Source organism: Solanum lycopersicum, chromosome 8 (assembly GCF_036512215.1).
Source record: "Solanum lycopersicum chromosome 8, SLM_r2.1".
NCBI classification, from domain to species: domain Eukaryota; kingdom Viridiplantae; phylum Streptophyta; class Magnoliopsida; order Solanales; family Solanaceae; genus Solanum; species Solanum lycopersicum.
Genome location: NC_090807.1, coordinates 60,792,104 through 60,812,739, shown reverse-complemented (window position 1 = coordinate 60,812,739; position 20,636 = coordinate 60,792,104). Strand labels below are relative to the sequence as shown.

Genomic DNA, 20,636 nt, shown 5'->3' with positions numbered 1-20,636 from the left:
ATTAACTTTGCTGGACGTCCTCGGCGTTCACATGGTCATAGTTGAGTTCTGTGCCTTCCATCTGTTTTCTCCTCCTTTCGGATGTTTACACCTGCGTTTGCATCTTTTATTGGCTTCTTTCTGGTGTTAAGAGAGTCAAGTTGGTACCACTTATTGCTGGCTAATTTGCCTTAGTTCTGTTTTAAGATGTTCACTGGTTTATTCTTTCTTTTTTTCATTTGTATTATGTTGTTCGAGTACATGTGAGATGAGTCTGGCTCGATACTTTTGTTCGTTGATCTGGTTTGTTTCTAGTTTGGCTAATATTTACAAGCAAAAGAATATTACTGCATCCAACTACACTGCACCAGAGAGTTCAATTTATGATGTGAAAACACATAAGAGGTGACTTGTTCATACACAAGCAAATACTAACTAATTACTTTTGGGAAGAACAAACTTTCTGTGTAAACGAATCCTTTCTGAGCTTCATCAGATTGAGGCCATAGTCCATATGTTCCTTTGGATGTCATAAACTTAAAGACACAAGAATAAGGTTTCAATAATTCTCAGTAGAGGAGCACCTATATTTTGGTACGACTGAATAAAGACCAATATCTTGTAAACTAAACAATTCTTTGACATAGTCTTTCATCACCCAAATCTTATAAATGTGCTCTGTATGAGACTCATAACAAGAATAAGCACAAAGCATAGAGTGTTCAGAATCACGATATATACGAACCTTAATAAGAGCTAAGCTATCGTAGCAACAAAGTAATCTGTGATCCATTAGTTTACTACCAAAAGGCCAATCAAGTTGGTGTAACTAACGATAAAAAAGCACAATACAAGAGAGGATACCCTTGGCTAACCAGAAACTTTTGGGAATTTTGGTTATTCTTGGCATGATTCAGATGCTAGTAAGGATCGAAAATCAATGTCATCCACGACTTTGAAACACATTTGAATGGAAGAAGTATTTTGAAACACATTTGAATCGAAGAAGTGATCGCACTGGTAACTTGCTAAGGATGTCCATAATTATTTCTTTCTTGCAAGTGAATTAACACCCATCTTCTAAGTTAATGGTACAATACATATTTGAACTATTAGATGCACCTGATAATTCAATTAGGCACAGAGTTATAATGTGAAACTCGTGAAAAAGTTTATATGTGACTATTATACCATTCAAAAATTGAAGAATCAATAGTTCGTCAAAATTAAAAAAAAAATAGGTTTTTTGACAGTTTGTGTAATATAATATCATCTAAAGAAATTCAAAAAAATAGTGAATGACTCAGATGCGGTAGAAAGAAATACCTTCAGAAAAATTTGTTTTTTTGTTGCATATAATTTCAAGGTAGGGTTTCTACTTTTTATAATATGCTAACTAAATTTTTTTAATTTTTTTGCTACATGGAAAATCCTTATCAGTTTTCCATTACAATTATAGAGGTGTTAATAGTGAATTTATGATTTTAATTTCACTTAAACTATTGAAAATTATAAATTGTATTTTTTTAAAGAAAAATTATTTGCTTTCCCCGGAAGCCAGTCTCACTAGTGCTAGTATCAATAGGAAGATCTCACTTCTGTTTGACGCAATTTACATATTTTTGTTTGTATATAAATGAGAGGCGAGGGAGAATGGCGAACGATATCTGGGAGAGTGGTGAGCCAAATTTCTGAACGAGAGACGAATGACAAGTGTTTGCTACGAATGCTACGAATTAGAATTAAATGAAACTGTGATTATAGCATTTTAGGATCCTAAACATTTCGGTCAATTAATTTACAAAGCGTATAGATTGTGTATGGTATGATTTTTACTGAACATATTAATTTAATGTATCATGTTTACTAGTTCCGTCATACTGTATCCATACTTTCCTCTTTATATTTAGCTTGGCGTAGTTATTATTTTATTTTTTTGGTGACTTACATTTAACACTTAAAACACATATTTTATATTTTATATTTCATGTACTATGAAAATCCTAAACAACTAGAATGATGTTGTTGGGTATGCCCTGTAGTATAAGCAATAATTAAGCACCGTGGTTAATTTATTCAAGCAAATTTTATTTTATTATTCAACCGTAACCTAAGACAACATATCAATTATTGAGTATACTATAAATTTGAGAATTAGGATGTGCATCGGTTTAATTTAGTTTTATATATGTCACCTTAATTACATTTTGGATTAATTATTTGGACAAAAAATTATACGACTTTTACCAGCTACTGAAAACACCATTCGAGTCAAAGCTCAAACCCACATTAGAAGAAAGAATAAGATGCTAACATGCTATTGAAAACCATTCAAGTCAAAAGGTATCCTAGTGAATTTATAATGTAATAGCTACAATGGATCAAAATATTAACAGTTCGTTCTTCTGCGGCAAGGTTTCAAACCCATGTCCGTGAGTCTAGAGTGCTGCGCTCACCAGAGCCCTCGGGGATATAATGCAAGAGAAGTGGCGACTCTTACTGAAATGATGCAACCATATCTTTGAACTGAGCAAGGAGAACGTCAACCGTCATGACTTGATGATCAGGTTTGTCTCTCACTCGAACACTCACCTAGAATCATTCACATACAGAGAGACCATATTTTTCAGCAAAAATAAAAAGCAGTAAAACTTGGCTACAAGATTTGAAATGAGAAGACAAGAAAATCATATGTGGAGGCATGAACCTAGGAAACTGACAACCAAAAACATCACTAAGCAGAGTATTTGGAATGACAACCAAAAGTTGATGGGCACCCCATCAAACCAGCAAAATAAGACATTTTTTTCCCAAACAAATCAATCACCAGCTAAGCAGAAACATCTTGCCTAGTAAAGTCAGAATTATCCAGCCATAGGTGATCTGATTGGCTACTAAATCTATCAAATGGTTTTGACATTCTCAAAGCTCCTTCATGTGAATGTTATAATGGGACTGATCTTTTGGTGGGAAATATTCAGTTTCAATTACTTTCAATTGTTTAGCTGCTACTGAAGACACCGTATAGGTGATATCATAAGAGATTTTGTTCCTAAAACATCTCTGTTACCAGGGCTACTGTAAGAGAATTTGTCAATGAACCCCCACAAATCATGCTGGAAGCCCTTTCTTTCTAGTTCTTCACACGGGGTGGGATAGAGACAAATCAGTAATTTGCAGAAAGTTTAGCATAATATACATCTTTATCAATAATAGGAGTTGGAAGAAGAGGAACAAGAAGAAATCAAACAAGTGACCCACAAAATATCTCAATCAATACAAAACAACAGTACATACAAGAAGTTAATTATCAGCCAGAACCTTTTCTTGACAAAGGTTATTTCAGAACCTTAGAAAGCTGATGAGCTGAACCAAAGTGATACAGAATATTTTTTTTAGTTTGTTCAATTGCACATTTTAAAAAGAGATACAGCAATGCAGGCTGTGGGGAAAAGCAGTGAAGGTTGGGGGGAAATAAGATACCTGCCCACTACTGGCTTCAGCCTCTCCAACAACCAGAATATAGTTATATTGTGCCACTTGAGCCTCTCGTACCTGCATATACATTAAAAGCCACAAGCAATCGTTTAACAGACCAACAAAAGTTTTCAACTTGAGACTTAACTTGTATTACTTGAGAGAAAAATTTATCGGATCATCAAGTGCGTAGCTTCAAAAACTGAAAGCATTACGTAATACCATTTGCAATCATGTGCTCTTCAGAGTACAAGAGCAGATACATGACAGATTTCAGGTTTTACCAATTATTTTGTGGACGGACTTTACATCCTATTTTCCAATTTTTCAGTCGACTAGTTAATTTGTCTGGTTGCTTTCTGAAGCCAGATGTTACTTAACTAATTCAAGAAAATTTCAGTCCCTTTTTTTACTTGAGAAATAGACTGCATTTCTCTTGAATTTGTCTAAGCAACATCTGGCTTCAAGAGAATGGCAATTTTTGCCAATCCTTTGTATGTTAGTATCCAGTCACAAAGTAGGTAAGCACAATTGACATATGTTGATATATTAATACAACCTCAACAAAATGGCGTACAAACCATAATGGTCACAGTTAAAAAGGATTTGATCTCTTATGTCATGGACTAAATGGTAAAATGACCTAAACTATGTCACACTGCATAGGTGAGTTTTCACATAGATATAGGTTTATAAACTTAAATGGAAAAATTGATAAAATTTGTCCATTGCTGAAATGAACACAAATCTGTAGGGCACTATGATATTTTCCCCATGACCAATTATACGATCATATTGACCATCCTAATGATTTCAATAGTGCTCTGCACAGATTGGTGAGGTTAAGTGACATAACTGGTGGACCCTTTTTGATCATAACTTGCCAGGTCTTATGGAGTAACTATTACAAATGGACCCTTATTTCCTTCTGTAAGATAAACTTCCCCCAGAAAACAGAGGAACTCACTGTACTTGGTCCTTGGACCCCTAAATGTTACTGTAAACTATAATGAGATCATATAGGAAAAATGCTAGTGACCCTCATAAAGTGAACCAATCATGCATTTTACATGATATACTACAATAAGAATCTAACCTTTTTCTGAATTGTCCTGTCACTTGTATCAACATCAACGTAATAACCAGCATCATGTATCTGCTCCCGGAGCTGAATAAAAGAAGAGCAACACGTTAAAGCAATTTTCACAATGGATTAAGTACACAAAATTATTCACGAAAGCATATTTGGTAAATAAACTCAGCATATTTATGTTTTCTCAATCGGCAAGTTGACTTTTTTATATTATGTCCTTTTTTACATTGACGTACCTCCATTGCAACGCATCACATGGGTGAAGGTGTTTCACACGTATTCTTCAAAATAGACTTAAATCAACAAAAAAAATGTGGTCTTACTAAAAAAACTATATGTGCCCTGCAGGATACATATACAGTGATCATGACCTATTGGGGCTCCAATAATCCTCAACAACATACATTTCTTTATCTTCCTGTCGAGGAAGTTGGCAAAATATGGGAGCTGAGCCAAAAAGCTACCCTTCCCTATCAACTGCCCAACTTCTCTACTCAGCATCTTCAATAATTACATGTATGCAGGTTCTACCAACTCTGTGAATTCAAAGAACTTCACAATCACTCTTCATGATTTGCAGACAACACCAACCAGTGCAATTGTAGATGCCAACAAAAAAATCCTATAATTATTTTCTCAAAATCTGTAACTGCACAATCTACAGCACTTCTAAACCCTGTTTCATGCTTTGAAGGCAACACCAACAGTGCAATTGCAGACGTCAACACAAAATCCTATATTGTATTTTTTACCCCTCAAAGATTCTATCTGTACAACCATGTTACTGTGTTTGAGAAATTACATACATCCAGCCTACTTAGTAACTAACAAATTGAAGTTTAAATCTACAGGTATCAACAATAAACTTCTCTTGCTTTACTTATGTTGTACCTTCTTGGTACTTTTAATTAGTAAAACAACATACCTAGTTATTAAAAAAAGGCATCAACAAATCACACTACTTACTATAAAGAACGAAAAGAAATAAGAGAAGAAAAACTAACGCTAACTACCATGAGTACCCTTTGAGTTGAATAAAAAGAACGAGACATGCCCAACAGTAATAACATTACACCAAAATTAAAAAAATCTAAGGAATATCATCCAATCAGATGCACAGAAAGGATTCAGAGAAGGGAGTCTTTAAATAGTTAAAACATTAATACATCAATAGGAGAAAGTTCGTAAATGTAACTAACCTTAAGTGCATATGACTGCGATTTGTCAGAAACAGGGCAGACCATAGCTTGACGTGGACTAAGCCAGAAAGGCCATTTCCCTTTGAAATGCTCCAAAAGAATGGCGAACATACGCTCAACTGACCCAAGGATCGCTCTATGTATCATAACTGGTCTCTCTCTCTTACTTTCATCTTCTGCTGAGTATGATAGGTTGAAACGTTGAGGGAGTTGGAAATCAAGCTGAAAAACACAGCATTCAGAATTTCAGATGATACTTCCAATAAGGTACAAAAGAACATGAGAACAATTTCAAGGTAGGTGAATTTCAAAGGTAAAGAATGATATTGTTTGTGAAAATGAACCAAGGAGAATAGGAACAAATATGACCTGCAATGTCGCACACTGGAATTTCCTCTTCATTGCATCAGAAACACTTATATCAATTTTTGGGCCATAAAATGCTCCGTCTCCTTCATTGATCTAATTGAATGAGATTCTTTAATTAAAAGGCAAGATAAAAGAGATTAAGAAAACAAAATAACCAAAAAAACACTGATACGCGGGGACTACCTAATTTTCCATAGATAAACAGGAACATTGCAAGAGGAGCAACCCCAATCCTCACTTTTTCTGTCAGGTAACACGAAAAAGGTACTCCCTACATCTCATTCTATACTACAACATTTGATTGTTCAAGGAGTCTAAGATATTAGCTTAAATAGTGTTCACGTAAAACAAGTAGAATGGTGCCAGTATTAAGAGATCTGACGTAATTTTTAAATGAAGATTTTCTAAAAAAGAAAATTGATTGAGTGAGTCGACACATAAATTGGGATGAATAAAAATAGAAGCACCAAAAATAGGAGTAAATCAAATGTTTTTTAATCGGCAAAAAGGGAGTCCAGTCATTTTAAATGTAGAACAGTCTGACAACTTCACATTTTAAAATCCAACAAAATTGATAGCAAACCTCCCAGGGCTTCCCATGCTCGTTCAATGCTTCAGAAAGAGCAGCTTCAGCCTTTACCCAAGTTGCTATGTCTCCAAGAAATTTTTCAGGCCTCTGCAAGTCAGAAATATGTGTTGGTATACATGGAAAGAGAATGTACGCATGTGGAAAATATGAAAAACATTCACAACATGAATGTTCCATATTAAGGGTGTATCTGTAATGACTAATAAAATAATAAATGCATGTAGTATCAATATCAGCTGAAATCGCGTAAAAAAAAATTGAAGGACAATGGAATAGATGAAGTAGTACTGTTGATAACTTCAGGTCAAAAGTGAAACCAAATATCTTATACACATAGCTGATGAACTCTAAGACGCCCTTGACTTCATCCTTAATCTGCAACATGAAGAACTTAGGTTAAACTAGGTTCTAAATAATGCATATGTTATCTACACATAATCATAAATCTTAACAAACCTGTGACTCTCTGCAAAAGATGTGTGCATCATCCTGCGAAGGAATAGGGTTATAAAAAAGGTTGTTTTAGCACAGCAGAGTTATTAAGATGTTCTTTAAAAACAGATTCTACAGGAGGAAGTTCCTTGATAATAGATTATCACAGATATGGAAAAAAACAAATAAATATAACCACCAATTGAACAACGTGAAAAACAACATGGAATAAAAGGACCTAAGAACCTATAGGTTGCTTCTTATGCAGGAAGAAACAAGGAATATTCGTATCACACAAATAACTAATGCTCCTAGAGGAAAACACTAGCATGATCATACATAAAAGATGAAAAGGAAACAAAAAAGGTGATACCTGCTGAAATCTCCTGACACGTGTTAAGCCAGTAAGTGCACCACTGGCCTCATTCCTGTGCAGAACCCCAAAGTCAGCCAGACGAAGTGGTAGTTCTGCATTGTTGGACAGTTAGTTAATGATTCATGTGTTGCTTGCAGTGTCAATGGCATCAGTTAGATAGATAGATAGATAGAGGCACTATAAAGACGAAACTAAGTCGGCTATGATGCAGCAGACTGCTAAAGGCTGGTACAAATAATGAGAAGATCTTGGATTTTATGAAAAGACAATATTTGGAGTGAATATGTTGCATGTCTAAAATCTGCCTTTTAGATAAGAAATCTACATCAAATTTCACCCCTCAATAAGGTGCACTGCATAGAGCTTCTTCATAACCAACTGATGTTAGAATAATACCAACAACAACATATCTGGTGTAATCCCACAACTGGGGTATAGAGAGGGCAGAATGCATGCAGACCTTGTTTTCAAAAGACACTAGTACCACTAACATTTCATGGTCAAGTGTCCTTAATGTTTTACTGATAAAGAAATAAAATTTTATAAATAAGGGAAGGAAACATCCGCATACAAGTATACAAGTGTCCTCTATATTATCATAAAAATCTCATATCCTGCATGATTAGTTTCAAGAAATTGCACGCAAGACCAATGCTACAACTAAAGCGTGCAAGTAAAGCAAGAAAAAAGGAAAGTAACTGCTGGGAGAAGCAAAGTAACTGTTGGAAAATCTCACCCCTGTAGGAACGAACCCTGTGATCAAATATTAAACAATGACCTGGGCAGTTCATTGGCTTCAGCCCAAATTCTTGCTTTTCAATCTGCAGGTCAAAGAAGCAAGAACCATTTTAATTAGGAAAGCATCTAGCTGAAATTAGCGGCCAGAGGCACCACCTCTTGCAAGAAAAGATACTATAACCCTAGCTAGAAAAAGTGCAAATTTTTATGTAAACAGCATTGTCCAACAAAAATAAAGGAAGACTAAAAACAACATAAATCTAACTTGTTTGTCAGAACTAGATATCTCAAATAAATGAAAGTTTGTCTTATTTCTACTAATTATCATCTGGCAACTGGCATTTCTATCCTAGTTGAATAACCTGCAAGTTTATGAGCAAATCTGATTGTTATCTTTTTATTTCTTTTTGGTGTAAATTGAATGAGTAAATGATTAGGAACTCCAATTACAGTTCTTAGAAGCTTTTGCATATGCTAGTCTTGGGACTCCTCCTTTTCTTTCCTTTTTTCTGTTCTCTTTTGGATGTAATGACAGCACTTTCTTAGTGCTAATTTTGACATCAATAATATTAACCCTTCATAAAAGAACAAGCATACTAGAAATTTAGTGAAACATGAAACGTTCAACATAAAGAACATAATGTTTAAGCTTATCCAGAACAAATATATTAAATCAGCTTTAAATATAAGCTTTAGTTTGGAAACCACATTTATAACGACATATTTCACAGTCATATGTCTTAATCCTGTACCGATTCATCTTTTGACTAAACTGCTCACTAAGTTGTGACCAATAAATGTAAATTTATTTTAATAAATTCGCGGGAGAGTCCTTTCACCTTGCAAATACTTCTACATCTTATAGCACTTAAATCGATCCATCTAAGCTGGTATCACCCCTGTTTTCTTTTTTAATAAGTAATTTTCCACTCATTTTTTTCATCTTATAACTATGATTCCAAATTTCACTGATAGGAACCAAAATCCTTCCCCAAAAATAAGGATGTCTATTCTTTCTCTTATATGGGTGTTTTTCATGACCGAGAAATTTGTTTGGAGCCAACCCTCTGATATGAGTGTTAGTAGGATTATTTAACTCCAGTTACTTCACCAGAACCAAACTTTAGAGTTTTATGTTGATTATAAATTTTACGTCACTGATTTCTATACATAAGGGAAGTGCTTCTCTTGCGGGAAATAATTACTCCTTTCAAAAATGTAATAGCCACCCGGAGAGTGCAATGACTGAGTAATGCAACCATCTGCAGTATGCATCTCTGTACACTATCTACATTTGAAAATGGACTTCCTTTTCATTTGTGTCTTTAGAACAAAAGTCTAAGAGAGATAAACATATGTGCTTTGAGTAACAACAATTTTCCTTTGTTGCCTTTATAATAAAATACTCCTAGAAGAATCTATAATCCAAAAATTAGAGCTTTTAAAAAAATGAAAAACTTATTCAGATACACCACAATTAATATCAGAACTGCTATTAGTGCGCCAAATTTACCTCAAACACAAACATGTTCTCCTTGTAATTTGCAGCATGACCAGAAGTTTCCCATAACTGCATATTGTACATATTTGGACTCCAAACCTGCATGGATCATGTATCAAAACAAACAGAATAGCACATAATTCTCTTGATTGTTTTTATCCCTGAACCAGAAAAGGCAACAGGGTTAAGCTTCAATGGTTCAATCTTTTGTCCTTGATAATATAGATCAATATATAGAGTTTTGGGAGTCGCTAGGGAGATGTTGCAATTGACTGTATGGATATTCCCAGCAGTCTTTTGTATCTTTTGGTGTAGGTACCTTCTTGATACTTGGTCAATAAACTTTTATCTTATTAAAGAAAAAATGGTTCAACCTTTTGCCTGAGGAGTGAGAGCAAGGATAAAGAGAGAAAAGGCAGAGAAAATCTGAGTCCAAGAAGAACAAAGAGAAGGACGAGTTAGACATAATATTTCATCAAATGAAGCAGACACCACATGAATTGTCGCATCGACACGAGACCCGGGTCAGACACAACTTCCCCTTTCTTTTTCATTTAATCTCTTTAGTACATGTGTGTTCTCTGATTACAAGTCTCCCTTGATTGAGTGAGGGGTGTCTGATGTTGAGACAGCAACTACGCCTAATCTTTGACAAGTATATTGGAGTCGGTTAACAAGATTTTAAATGGTGTCATCTTTGCTTAGCCAACTTAACCAGATTAATATAATTTGGAAAAGGAATGCCAAGGGTCTCTTCAAGGCTAGAACATGCTAGAAGCAATTAATGAATCCAACTGGTAGCTGCCATCTAGTGGATCGTCTAAGAGGAAGGAACACCAGAATTTTTTACAGCAAAAAGAAATCTACTATCAGCATTAACAACAGATGCATTTCTTTGATGTTTATTGGGAGCCTTTTCTATGTATACTTTGACTTTCACCAATCAAAGAAAATAAATTAAGGTCCAACACACTGCCAAAGCTTCCAATCACCACATTAAGAACACTGTAAAATAGAGAATACAGTTGAACTCAAAAAACAACCATCATTCTTACTCAAATTCTAGTCGAAGAAGAAAAGAACCTGGTTCGATGAATAAAGGAATTGGCTCCACCTATATAGTACCCCTAAGTAGTATTTTTCTTTCCTCAAAGTTACAATGTTCTCTTTCAGTCTATGACTCTTCTGCTCATTCACTGAATTTGTTCCTTGCTACAGGCTACTTTTATCCTACATATCTTATTCATATTTTAATCCCTGCATAATAGACTTATTTCCCATATATTTTGTTTGGTACTTTAATGCTATTTAGGATGTGTTTCAAAAACTAAGAATAAGGGACTGTTGCACCTTTTTAATTTTGCATTTTATAGCTATAGATACTTCTGCAAGACTAATCCTCCAGCTTCATATCCTTTATTTCTAAAAGGGTGTATCTGTGTCATTTCCCCCTCCATCTTAAAAATATAGTCTCTATGTTCATGATTACGTCTCCGTACCCTTGCTACTTTGATCTAGTCTAAGGACATAATTGGTTGTCAAGGCACCACATGCTGATCTCTTTCAACAGGAGGGAAATAAGGATTTAGTCCACTAAATAATGAGGAGTGCACTATCCATCTCAAACGAAATCAAGAAACAAATGTTGCTTTAAAATGCAGACAGTTTCAGCAATTGTCAGGCTGAACTCCAACCAGTCAATAGTCCCAGCAGTTCAAACTAAACTTACATTGGTTCCACTGTGGTTCAAATAGTCCTCCCAACTAATAAATTTAAGCACAAAGCTAGTTACCTCCTCGTAGCCTCTCTTCCAATACTGACTCCGTATGAACTCCAGCAATTTGTTGCAAACTCGCGCACCATGTGGAAGAAAGAAACAACTTCCAGGGCTGGAATGCACAATTCACATTTAAATGTTATGATATATTTCACTTAAGTGGGAATTACAAGGCACACCTTCTTGCATTTTTTTTATAATAAGGTAAAATGATTTCAAGGCATACCTTAATGGATGAAAGAAGAAAAGCTCCTGCTTCTTAGTCAGCTCTCTGTGATCGTATTTCTTTGCTTCCTCCAGCATTGCCAGATATTCCTATAACAGAAATTATTTTACTAAAAAGTCCTCACTGGAAGTGGTACTTTTACCTTGTCTCAAGAGTCAGGATAACAGAAATACTCTACCTTTTGCTTTTACTGATAAATAAAATATTATTTCATTAATTCATCAAGCTAGCACCCAAATAATATACAGTGACATGTGGGCTGCGCTTCATCTCCTACCAAACTCACTAAACTATCTAAAAAAAAAAGAGAGAAGAGACAACAAAAATATAGATAAAATGAAAAGGTATAGGCACAATGAGCTAGTTTACTCACATGCTTAAAAAGGATATATAAATATAATATTAGACAAACAAGGAAAAAGAATCAGAATAAGCCACCTAATTGGATAAACAAACTAGCACAAACAAAGTCCAAAAGTGTAAACGTAATTGTAATGTAATCACAACTCACAAGAAGTGACGCCAGATACACATTGAAGGATTCAGCTTTGCAACATCAGATACTTTAAATAAGAATAAATCGTTTCCGAAGATTATCACCCAGAAATAATTTTGAAAGCTAAACCATCTCACACAATATAAGGGATTATTTCCTCTTTATTCTCTATCCATTTCCTCCATTGAAGGCAGGGCAGATATCAAGAATATGAAAATTAAGTGGTCTACAGTTTCATGTCCTTTTTTAGGAAACAAATTTTAAATCTTTTTGTACTGATTATTACAGAAAGGCATAATGGCAGATGAAGTTAAATGCAGAAAAGACGTAGCCAGCTTTTGAAAGTCACCTTCAACTGTTTCTTATCTGGATAAGATATTCCGTAAACTCTTTGCAAGCTTTCTCGGTCCTTGTCTCCCCTCCAATATGCTGATGAAGCCTAGAAACATTAAATTGATCAGAAAAGAGAAAATCAAATCAACACACATAAGCAGACTCTTTCTTCTAGAACATACGTAGCAACGCACCTTTGTACAAGCTAGTGCTTTAACAAAAGATGTATTTGGTATATGCGGACCACGGCATAGATCAACCAACAGGCCACATCTATATACAGTGATTGTTTTATCTTCAGGTAAATCTCTAATGATTTCAACCTAATTAAAATATAGGGGAAAAAATTTGAGATGTGAGATCACAGGAGAGAACATTTCCTAAAAATTGTTGCACAAAGAAAAGCCTGGAAGGTTTAGGACTGCAAGATCACAGCAATTTAACCTTAAACCTATTTTCAGAGAACATATCAAGAGCTTGTTGCCGTGAAACTTCAATGCGTTCAAAAGGCTGTTTCTCCTGCGAAATCAAGGGAAGTTAGTCGCATGCTGGAAATAATGCAGGAAAAAAATAAACAACATACTGCAGCAACAGGAAAGAGCATTGTAGCCATTGCTAATCAGAAAAGAGAAGATAAACTAATGAGGTGCTAATTGAGTGATGATATAGATCTTTAACAGTGCCTATTATTCTTATATCTCTATCTTACACTTTGGTACAATCATATGGTTGCCTCGCTGATGAAGTATGTATTTAGGATCATAGATGGAAGAAGATTCATCTATCGTTGGAGAGCATATACAAAAAAAGATCCAAATAATTGGTAGGGTGCAGCTGTGTCCACCACAGTATAAATATTGATCCTGCTCTGTTGAATATTCATTAACAGGGTTGGAGACATCCCAACAATTAACTTAACTGAAGAATCGCTCTTAGTTCAGCATCAGCACAGACGATTCTGTTTTGAATTCACTTGACAAAAGACTGGCACAAAACATATCAAATTTGTTGAAATGCACTTTCCTTTTTACCAACTTTCTAACCATATAGCACAGAAAGTAAAATCTTTCACCAAGTTTATAATCACATGGAAGTCATCAATCAAAAAAAATCACATCAGAGTAACGAGAAACATAATACTCAACCAAAAACATTCGATCCCTTTTTACAATCAATCAGGAAATAGAAACTCCAAAAGACAGAAGTGTGGAAGTATAAAATTCAAGAGGCAGCAAGCAGTTAACTTATGGTCATTTGATCAAAGGCAACTCTGACAGATAAAAGAGTAATACCGATACAGCTTTTGCTGCCTCTGCCTCAATCCCTTTAAAATGATCCTCATTTAACCCCAGATCACCGTAAAAGGCATCATAATAGAAACCCTGCAGAGGCAGTTTTGACATGTCATAACAGATTGGAAGCAATATGAACTAAGTAAAGAATAAACTATAATGAGAGAAAGAGAGGAGGGAGCAAGTAGTGGAACAATGTTATCTCATTTAGTTTTTTTGAGAATAACAATGTTATCTAAATTTGCCCAACTCATTTCAAGGAATATGGATTTCTTAAGAAGTTAGTTCATCAATAATATGTTAGGCTCAAACGATGAAATGCCACACTAAATGATAGTACTGAGGATAGTTTCTTGGGATTTTTTTTTCTTAGGATTGCTCTTTCAACCGGAAAATCAACATAGGTTATGCCTGAAGTTAATGCAGCAACTACGGATACTAAAGGTGGGACATAGAATCGTCCCAAGGTATTTACCAGGAGATTAGCTATCAAATAAAGCGGTTAAGCAACAAGTACCAACCAAAGTTGAATTATTTTTTGGAAACTACTTAAGCTTATAATTAGCTTGCTAGCTATTTTCACTTTAATCAATTAATACAGAAGAAAAATAGTTCTGCCAAAATTCCATCAGCCATGCAAGATAAGAAAAGGTAGCATAGCATGATGTAGACCCCAAAACTAATCAATCAACTATGCCACAATGTCATCAACTATATGAATCCTCCTCCATCCTGCTCTGTTCGGTTCCACTTCATTCCAATACTAGATAATTTTGTCTCAGATTTCAGAGAACTTCTAAACTATAAGGGGTCGTTTGGTAGAGTGTATGAGAATAATGTTGAATAGAATGCATTGGTATGTTTGTATTAGCAATGCATGTATTAGTTATGCTTCCATTAATTATACATATATTATTTTAATGCATTGTTTGGTTTGATGTGCATTGCATAAAAAAAATTATTTAGAAAGACACCCTCCACTATTATGGTGGGAAAAATGTAAAAAAGGTTTGGAGGGGCAATTGGATCTTTTAGCATGTTAATGCATGCATAAAACCATTGTATTGCTAATACAGAGAAATTCATGGTATTAGCAATACACACCTTAATACGCAATAGAGTGTATAATAAGCATAAGTTATACATAGGTTGAAAAAGAGTATCAAACAAGGTACTAGTACAGCTAATACATGCATTGTTTTTCCTAATACACTCTACCAAAAGACCCCTAAAAAAGAAACTTCAGTATTTAAGATTAGGCAAATGTGATACCTCTCCTCTTGTTGTACAAGGTCCAATACACAATTTGCAGCCATATTTCCTCTCCAATGACTAAGAAAACCACCAAAAACACATCAAAACTTAATAAAGGGCATAGAAATATTCTATTAAAAACAATTTCCAAAAATCAAAACTTGATAAGAGACAACCACAATGTGGTAGACAAAGGGCTACAACCTCGCCAAGAATGTGCGCACTCGAGTGCCAAAACGTGTCGCGACCCTCGTCACTGTCAAAAGTGAAGAGCTCGAGCTTACAGTCACTCTCCAATGGCCTCAACAAATCCCAAAGCACCCCATTCACCTTTGCTATCAAAGCATTGGAGCCCAAGCTCTTCGATATCTCCTTTGCTATATCCAAAGGCGTTGTATTCCATTTCTTCCCCTCCTTCACAGTTCCATTCGGTAATTCAATCCTAATTTAACACAATCATAACCAACATTCAAAATTTTAACTAAAAAAAAAAATTACCAAATTAAATATTCCCTCCGTCAAAAAGGAATGGCAATGCTCAAAGCACTAATTTTGTATGTATTTACCAACATAATTTACATTTTTTAACTAAAATTTGCATATTTAGAAAATGCATAAACCTACTATAAATCACAACAACTATTTTTTTTTTCAAAAGAATATGAAGGTCATACTGGAGGCCAATTTTTGTGCGAGCCTGCCACTAGCAATAAAGTCATACTTATAACTAATTTTAAAATAGAAGTTAACTAAAAATAAATACCATAAATCACTTCGTTGTAATCAAAAATATTTATCCTTTTAAATTACTTTTCTGAGTGAGTTACAACAAGGTTTCCTGTTCTTTTTTAAACAAAGTTTACATCATTAACACATACAAAACATACTACAAAATCACAACGTTTTACAGTAAAAATTAACTGAGAAATACTCAACGGAACAATCAAACTGAAGTAAATTATTTTTATGAAGAGTGGTAATACAATAGAATAGATTATACAATTTGAGAAATTATTTGAGTTTACTTGATAGGATCAGGGGAGAGTGAAAGGCGCTGAAGGCGTTGCTGGTTTTGAATAGATACGAAGAGTGCAATACGTCTAGGAACAACAATTTCCAGATAATTTTCGTCTCTGGGGTAGGCGGTACCCATTGGAGCTTCTGCTGGCGGAGATGAGAAGAAGCGGCGGCGGCGGAGTTAAAGGAGTTTCGACGGCAGAAGACGGCGGTTTTATACTGATGATTACGGGAGCCAGACGTCGTTTTGAAAGCTTCGATTAGGTTGACTCAAAATTTATAGTTATTGAAAGCGTGGGAGACTTGCGTGGTAAACAAGGGCGACTTGTGATTTGGTACTTTTTTTTTTTTGAAAAAATTTCGCAAACTTATTTGATTAAATAACAATATATGGGTATAGTTTACCTAATTACACTATATGGGTATAGTTTAGTTATTTCAGGTATCTTTAATTTTGTATATAAAGATTTTTTTTAATTATTTATATAATTCTATTTTAAAAAGTGGTTTGTAACTGAAGCGTTAAATATTGTAACAATAAATTAAGATAATGTCACAATTTTAGGGAAACGTCCCTTTTTTTAAACTAAACGTTCAAATTCAAAAAAAAAATCATACAGCAATTGAAACAAAAATATAATTTTTTTTGCTCTTTGTGAAACTGAAGTTCAGCAATTTTTGCAATTGAATACAGGTAAGTTTTTATTCGATGAAATTTCTTGTTTATTATTGCAATAACTATACAGTGTTAAATTGGATTTAGAAATTGTGATTTATTTTCGTTCGTTATTGTGATGTGGTTTTTTTAAAAAAAATAAATGATTTTGTTAAGCTGAATTTGTGTTCATTCGTTAGTGTGATGTGGTTTTTAAAAAAAAAAATCAAAATATGATTTTGTTAAGCTGAATTTTTGTAATATACAATTATATACTGTTCATGTAATTGTATATGTTATTCGCATAATTTGTATATTTTGTAAGCGAAAATATGTAATCAGTGTTCATAATTGTATATATTCAAAAAACATGTGTTTTATTTTTGATAGATTTATATACTATTGTAGATGTAGTGTTTGTATATTAAAAAGAATAATAGTATAAATTTTCTATGTCATCTGATTTATTTTTGAAAGAAGTATATTCTATTGTAGATGTAGTGTTTATATATTAAAAAGAATAACAGTATAAAATTTCTATAATTTGATTGTATAAATATTGTTGTATTAATTGTATATATGATCTCTTTGAATTATTTGAAATATATATATATATATATATATATATATATTCTTTTCATAAATGTACAGATAATGAGCTCATTAGCTATCTTGGTTATGCATTCTGGAAAATGGGACGATACAAAGGTTACGTTGATTATACTATAGAGGGAGTAGTTTTTAAAGAACAGTCAACGTTTCTTGATTTTTATACTACTATTGCCAAACAGATTGGTGTTGATATGAATAATAAAACTTTGAAGATTGAGTACAAGGTTGAAGAAAGCAATAAACGAATGGTTATACACAATGACATGGGTGTCAGAGTGTACGTAATGCTAAAAAAGGCCAACATTGACTTTAACAAATTTCCTATTTGTATAACTATTTTGGATTCATGTGATAGAGAGATTTTTCTGTGTAAAGAGTTGGGGGTGTTGGTAATTGTTGCAGAAAATGATTGTCATGATATGATTGTTGTTGAACCGGAGGATACAAATGTTGCATTTGTATCGATTGATACAACTTGGGTGATTTCAGACGAATCTAATAAGCATGTTGAGGTTGATCAAGTATACAAGGACAAATCAATTTTGAAAGCAGTCATGGAAAGATATGCGATTAAAGAGAGATTTCAGTATAAAACTACTCGGTCAAATTCAATAAGGTAGTGTGACTCTCAAAATATTGACTTTTAAACTGTATAAATGTTTGCATTGCCAATTGTAAACTAAATTTGTATACTATATTAAAAATATAATGCAGTTACACTGTGGAATGTTATTCTAAAGGATGTGAATGGTTAATGAAGGCCTCTAATATCAACAAATCTGGAATGTTCAGAATTCGAGCATTCAACCGAAAGCATACATGTCCTTTAAAAGATAGAGTTTATTCGCAAATACATGTAACTAGCAATTTAATAGGAGGGATTGTGAAACCTAAATTCATAGATCATAAACGTAAATATACACCAGCTGATATAAGAAAAGATGTTAAGATTGATCTAGGAGTTGATGTTAACTATATGTTGGCTTGGAGGGCAAGGGAGAAAGCATTGAAAGCTTTGAGGGGTACACCAGCTACATCGTATGCAAAGTTACCTGCGTATTTCTATATGATGGATATCACTTACCCGGGGTTTCATATACGTATGAAAAAGAGTACGAATAATGAGTTCTTGTATCTATTTGTTGCATTGAATACATTTATCCAAGGATTCAATCATTGTATACCAGTAGTCGTGGTGGATGGTAGTCATTTGAGAGGTCCATATAATGGGACATTTGTTGCAGCAAGCACGACAGATGGCGCAGGTATATATATATATGTAATAATGTATATGTATATACGTGAATCTGTTGTATATGTACATTTAATATATGATTTTGATATTATTGTAGGACATATATTTCCACTTGTGTGTGGTATTATTGATTCAGAAAATGATGCTGCGTGGACTTGATTTTTTGAGCAACTTAAAAAAGCATACGGTGAGAGGAGTAACATGTGTGTTGTGTCTGATAGAAATGAGAGCATTATAAAGGTTGTTACAAATGTATACAGTAATGTCCCACACTATGCTTGTATGTGGCATTTATGGAATAACGTTCAAAAAAAGTTTAGAAAATCTCATGAGATGTTATCTGGTGTATTCTATACAATGGCAAAAGCTTGCACAAAGAATGAATTTGATATGTTAATCGATACTGTAGAAAAAGAAGATATAAGAGTGAAAGAGTATTTGGATTTAGCTGGATATGAAAAATGGGCTCTTTGTTATGCACAAGTACATAAAGGATGTCACATGACATCAAATATTGCTGAATGTATAAATGCAGCACTTGTTTCAGCGAGAGAATTCCCTATTTTTGAATTTCTCGAAGAGGTAAGGCTATTATTTGGAAGGTGGAATCATGACTACAAGAAGGAGGCAACCTGCACATTCACATCATTGATTGGAAAATACCATGACATACTAGCAGACAATGAAGCATTGAGCACAAAAATGACGGTAATATTTAAGAATAAGTATATATTTAGGAGTGTTGACCAAATTTAATTGTATATTATATATTAGTATGAACATCATTTCATTTAATTGTATTTATAAATGAGCAGGTTGTACTGTCAACGGAATATGTGCACAATGTTAATGATGATGGGAGATATTTTGTAGTCTGTCTAAAAGAAAAAACTTGCACATCTGGAAGATTTTAGTACGAGGAAATACCTTGTGAACATGCTTGGGCGGTATTGAAATGGAAGAGTCTACCACCAGATGAATATTGCTCAGATTTATACAAACCAAAGACAATGTTGAAGAGATATAATGTGCATATACATCCTTTGCCGGATGTAAAGGCATGGTTGATTCCGGATAGCGTTATTGCTGATGACGTATTACCTCCAAAATTTAAACGACCTCCTGGCAGGCCAAAGGGTAAGCCTCGGAAAAAAACAGCAAGAGAGTTATCGAGGATTAAGGGGAAAAATACATGTAGCACATGTGGAATGGCAGGTCACAATAGGCGTTCGTGTAGAAATAAGCCAAAAGATGTTTAAGGCTGATTGTTTTTTCCTAATTAAATTTGAATTGAAACTATATGCATTATGAATTAATTGAAATCTTTGTTTTTGTATACTTATATTACTTAAACTACGTCTTAATTTTGTATGTGTTGTACATTAATGTGTGTGTTGTATGACATACAAAAGTAAATATTATACTCAATAAGTTTTAGCATATACTATATACAAATTTGAACAACATATATATTTGTTATACAAATGCGTAAATTAAATTTGTATATATATACGCAACATGATAAAATGTTCAACACTAAACAAGTAGAGCTTATAAAAATAAAACTCTTTTATCCTATATAGAAATAAAACCTGAACAACATATATTGAATATGCATATACAATTAATAAAAACATTGAATAAGTGCTAGTATATACTATATACAAATAAAAACCTGAACAACATATATCTTTTGTTATACAAATTCGTAAATGCAATTTGTACATGTATATATTTATTCAATAAGATTGTATATGTATATTTATTGCAATCTCATTGTATCTGCATATACAATTAATAAAATTCATTGAATACGTGCTAGTATATACTATATACAAATAAAAACATGAACAGCATATATCTTTTGTTATACAAATTTGTAAATGCAATTTGTATATATATATTTTATAAATAAGATTGTATATGCATATTTAGATTCCATATGTATATATATATATATATATAT

The 20,636-nt window shown here is 33.6% G+C and overlaps 2 protein-coding genes across 2 annotated transcripts; one reads left to right on the top strand and one right to left on the bottom strand.

The window, feature by feature from the left end:
• Positions 1-2,141: 2,141 nt before the first annotated feature.
• Positions 2,142-16,510, bottom strand: LOC101244106 (threonine--tRNA ligase, mitochondrial 1-like). The gene is made up of 20 exons (XM_004246016.5): positions 16,157-16,510; positions 15,336-15,573; positions 15,150-15,209; positions 13,878-13,967; positions 13,030-13,104; positions 12,780-12,908; positions 12,602-12,691; positions 11,757-11,845; positions 11,546-11,642; positions 9,766-9,852; positions 8,251-8,335; positions 7,512-7,606; positions 7,163-7,195; positions 6,995-7,081; positions 6,701-6,793; positions 6,118-6,210; positions 5,749-5,970; positions 4,553-4,624; positions 3,463-3,534; positions 2,142-2,571 (listed from the first exon to the last, which is right to left on the bottom strand). The coding sequence occupies exons 1-20, from the start codon at positions 16,282-16,284 to the stop codon at positions 2,476-2,478; spliced, it is 2,031 nt and encodes a 676-aa protein (XP_004246064.1). The 5' UTR covers positions 16,285-16,510; the 3' UTR covers positions 2,142-2,475.
• Positions 16,511-19,027: 2,517 nt separating this feature from the next.
• LOC138338066 (uncharacterized) lies at positions 19,028-19,929 on the top strand. Its single transcript, XM_069288536.1, has 3 exons — positions 19,028-19,378; positions 19,486-19,542; positions 19,633-19,929. Exons 1-3 carry the CDS (start codon positions 19,028-19,030, stop codon positions 19,927-19,929), a joined length of 705 nt encoding a protein of 234 aa, XP_069144637.1.
• Positions 19,930-20,636: the final 707 nt, after the last annotated feature.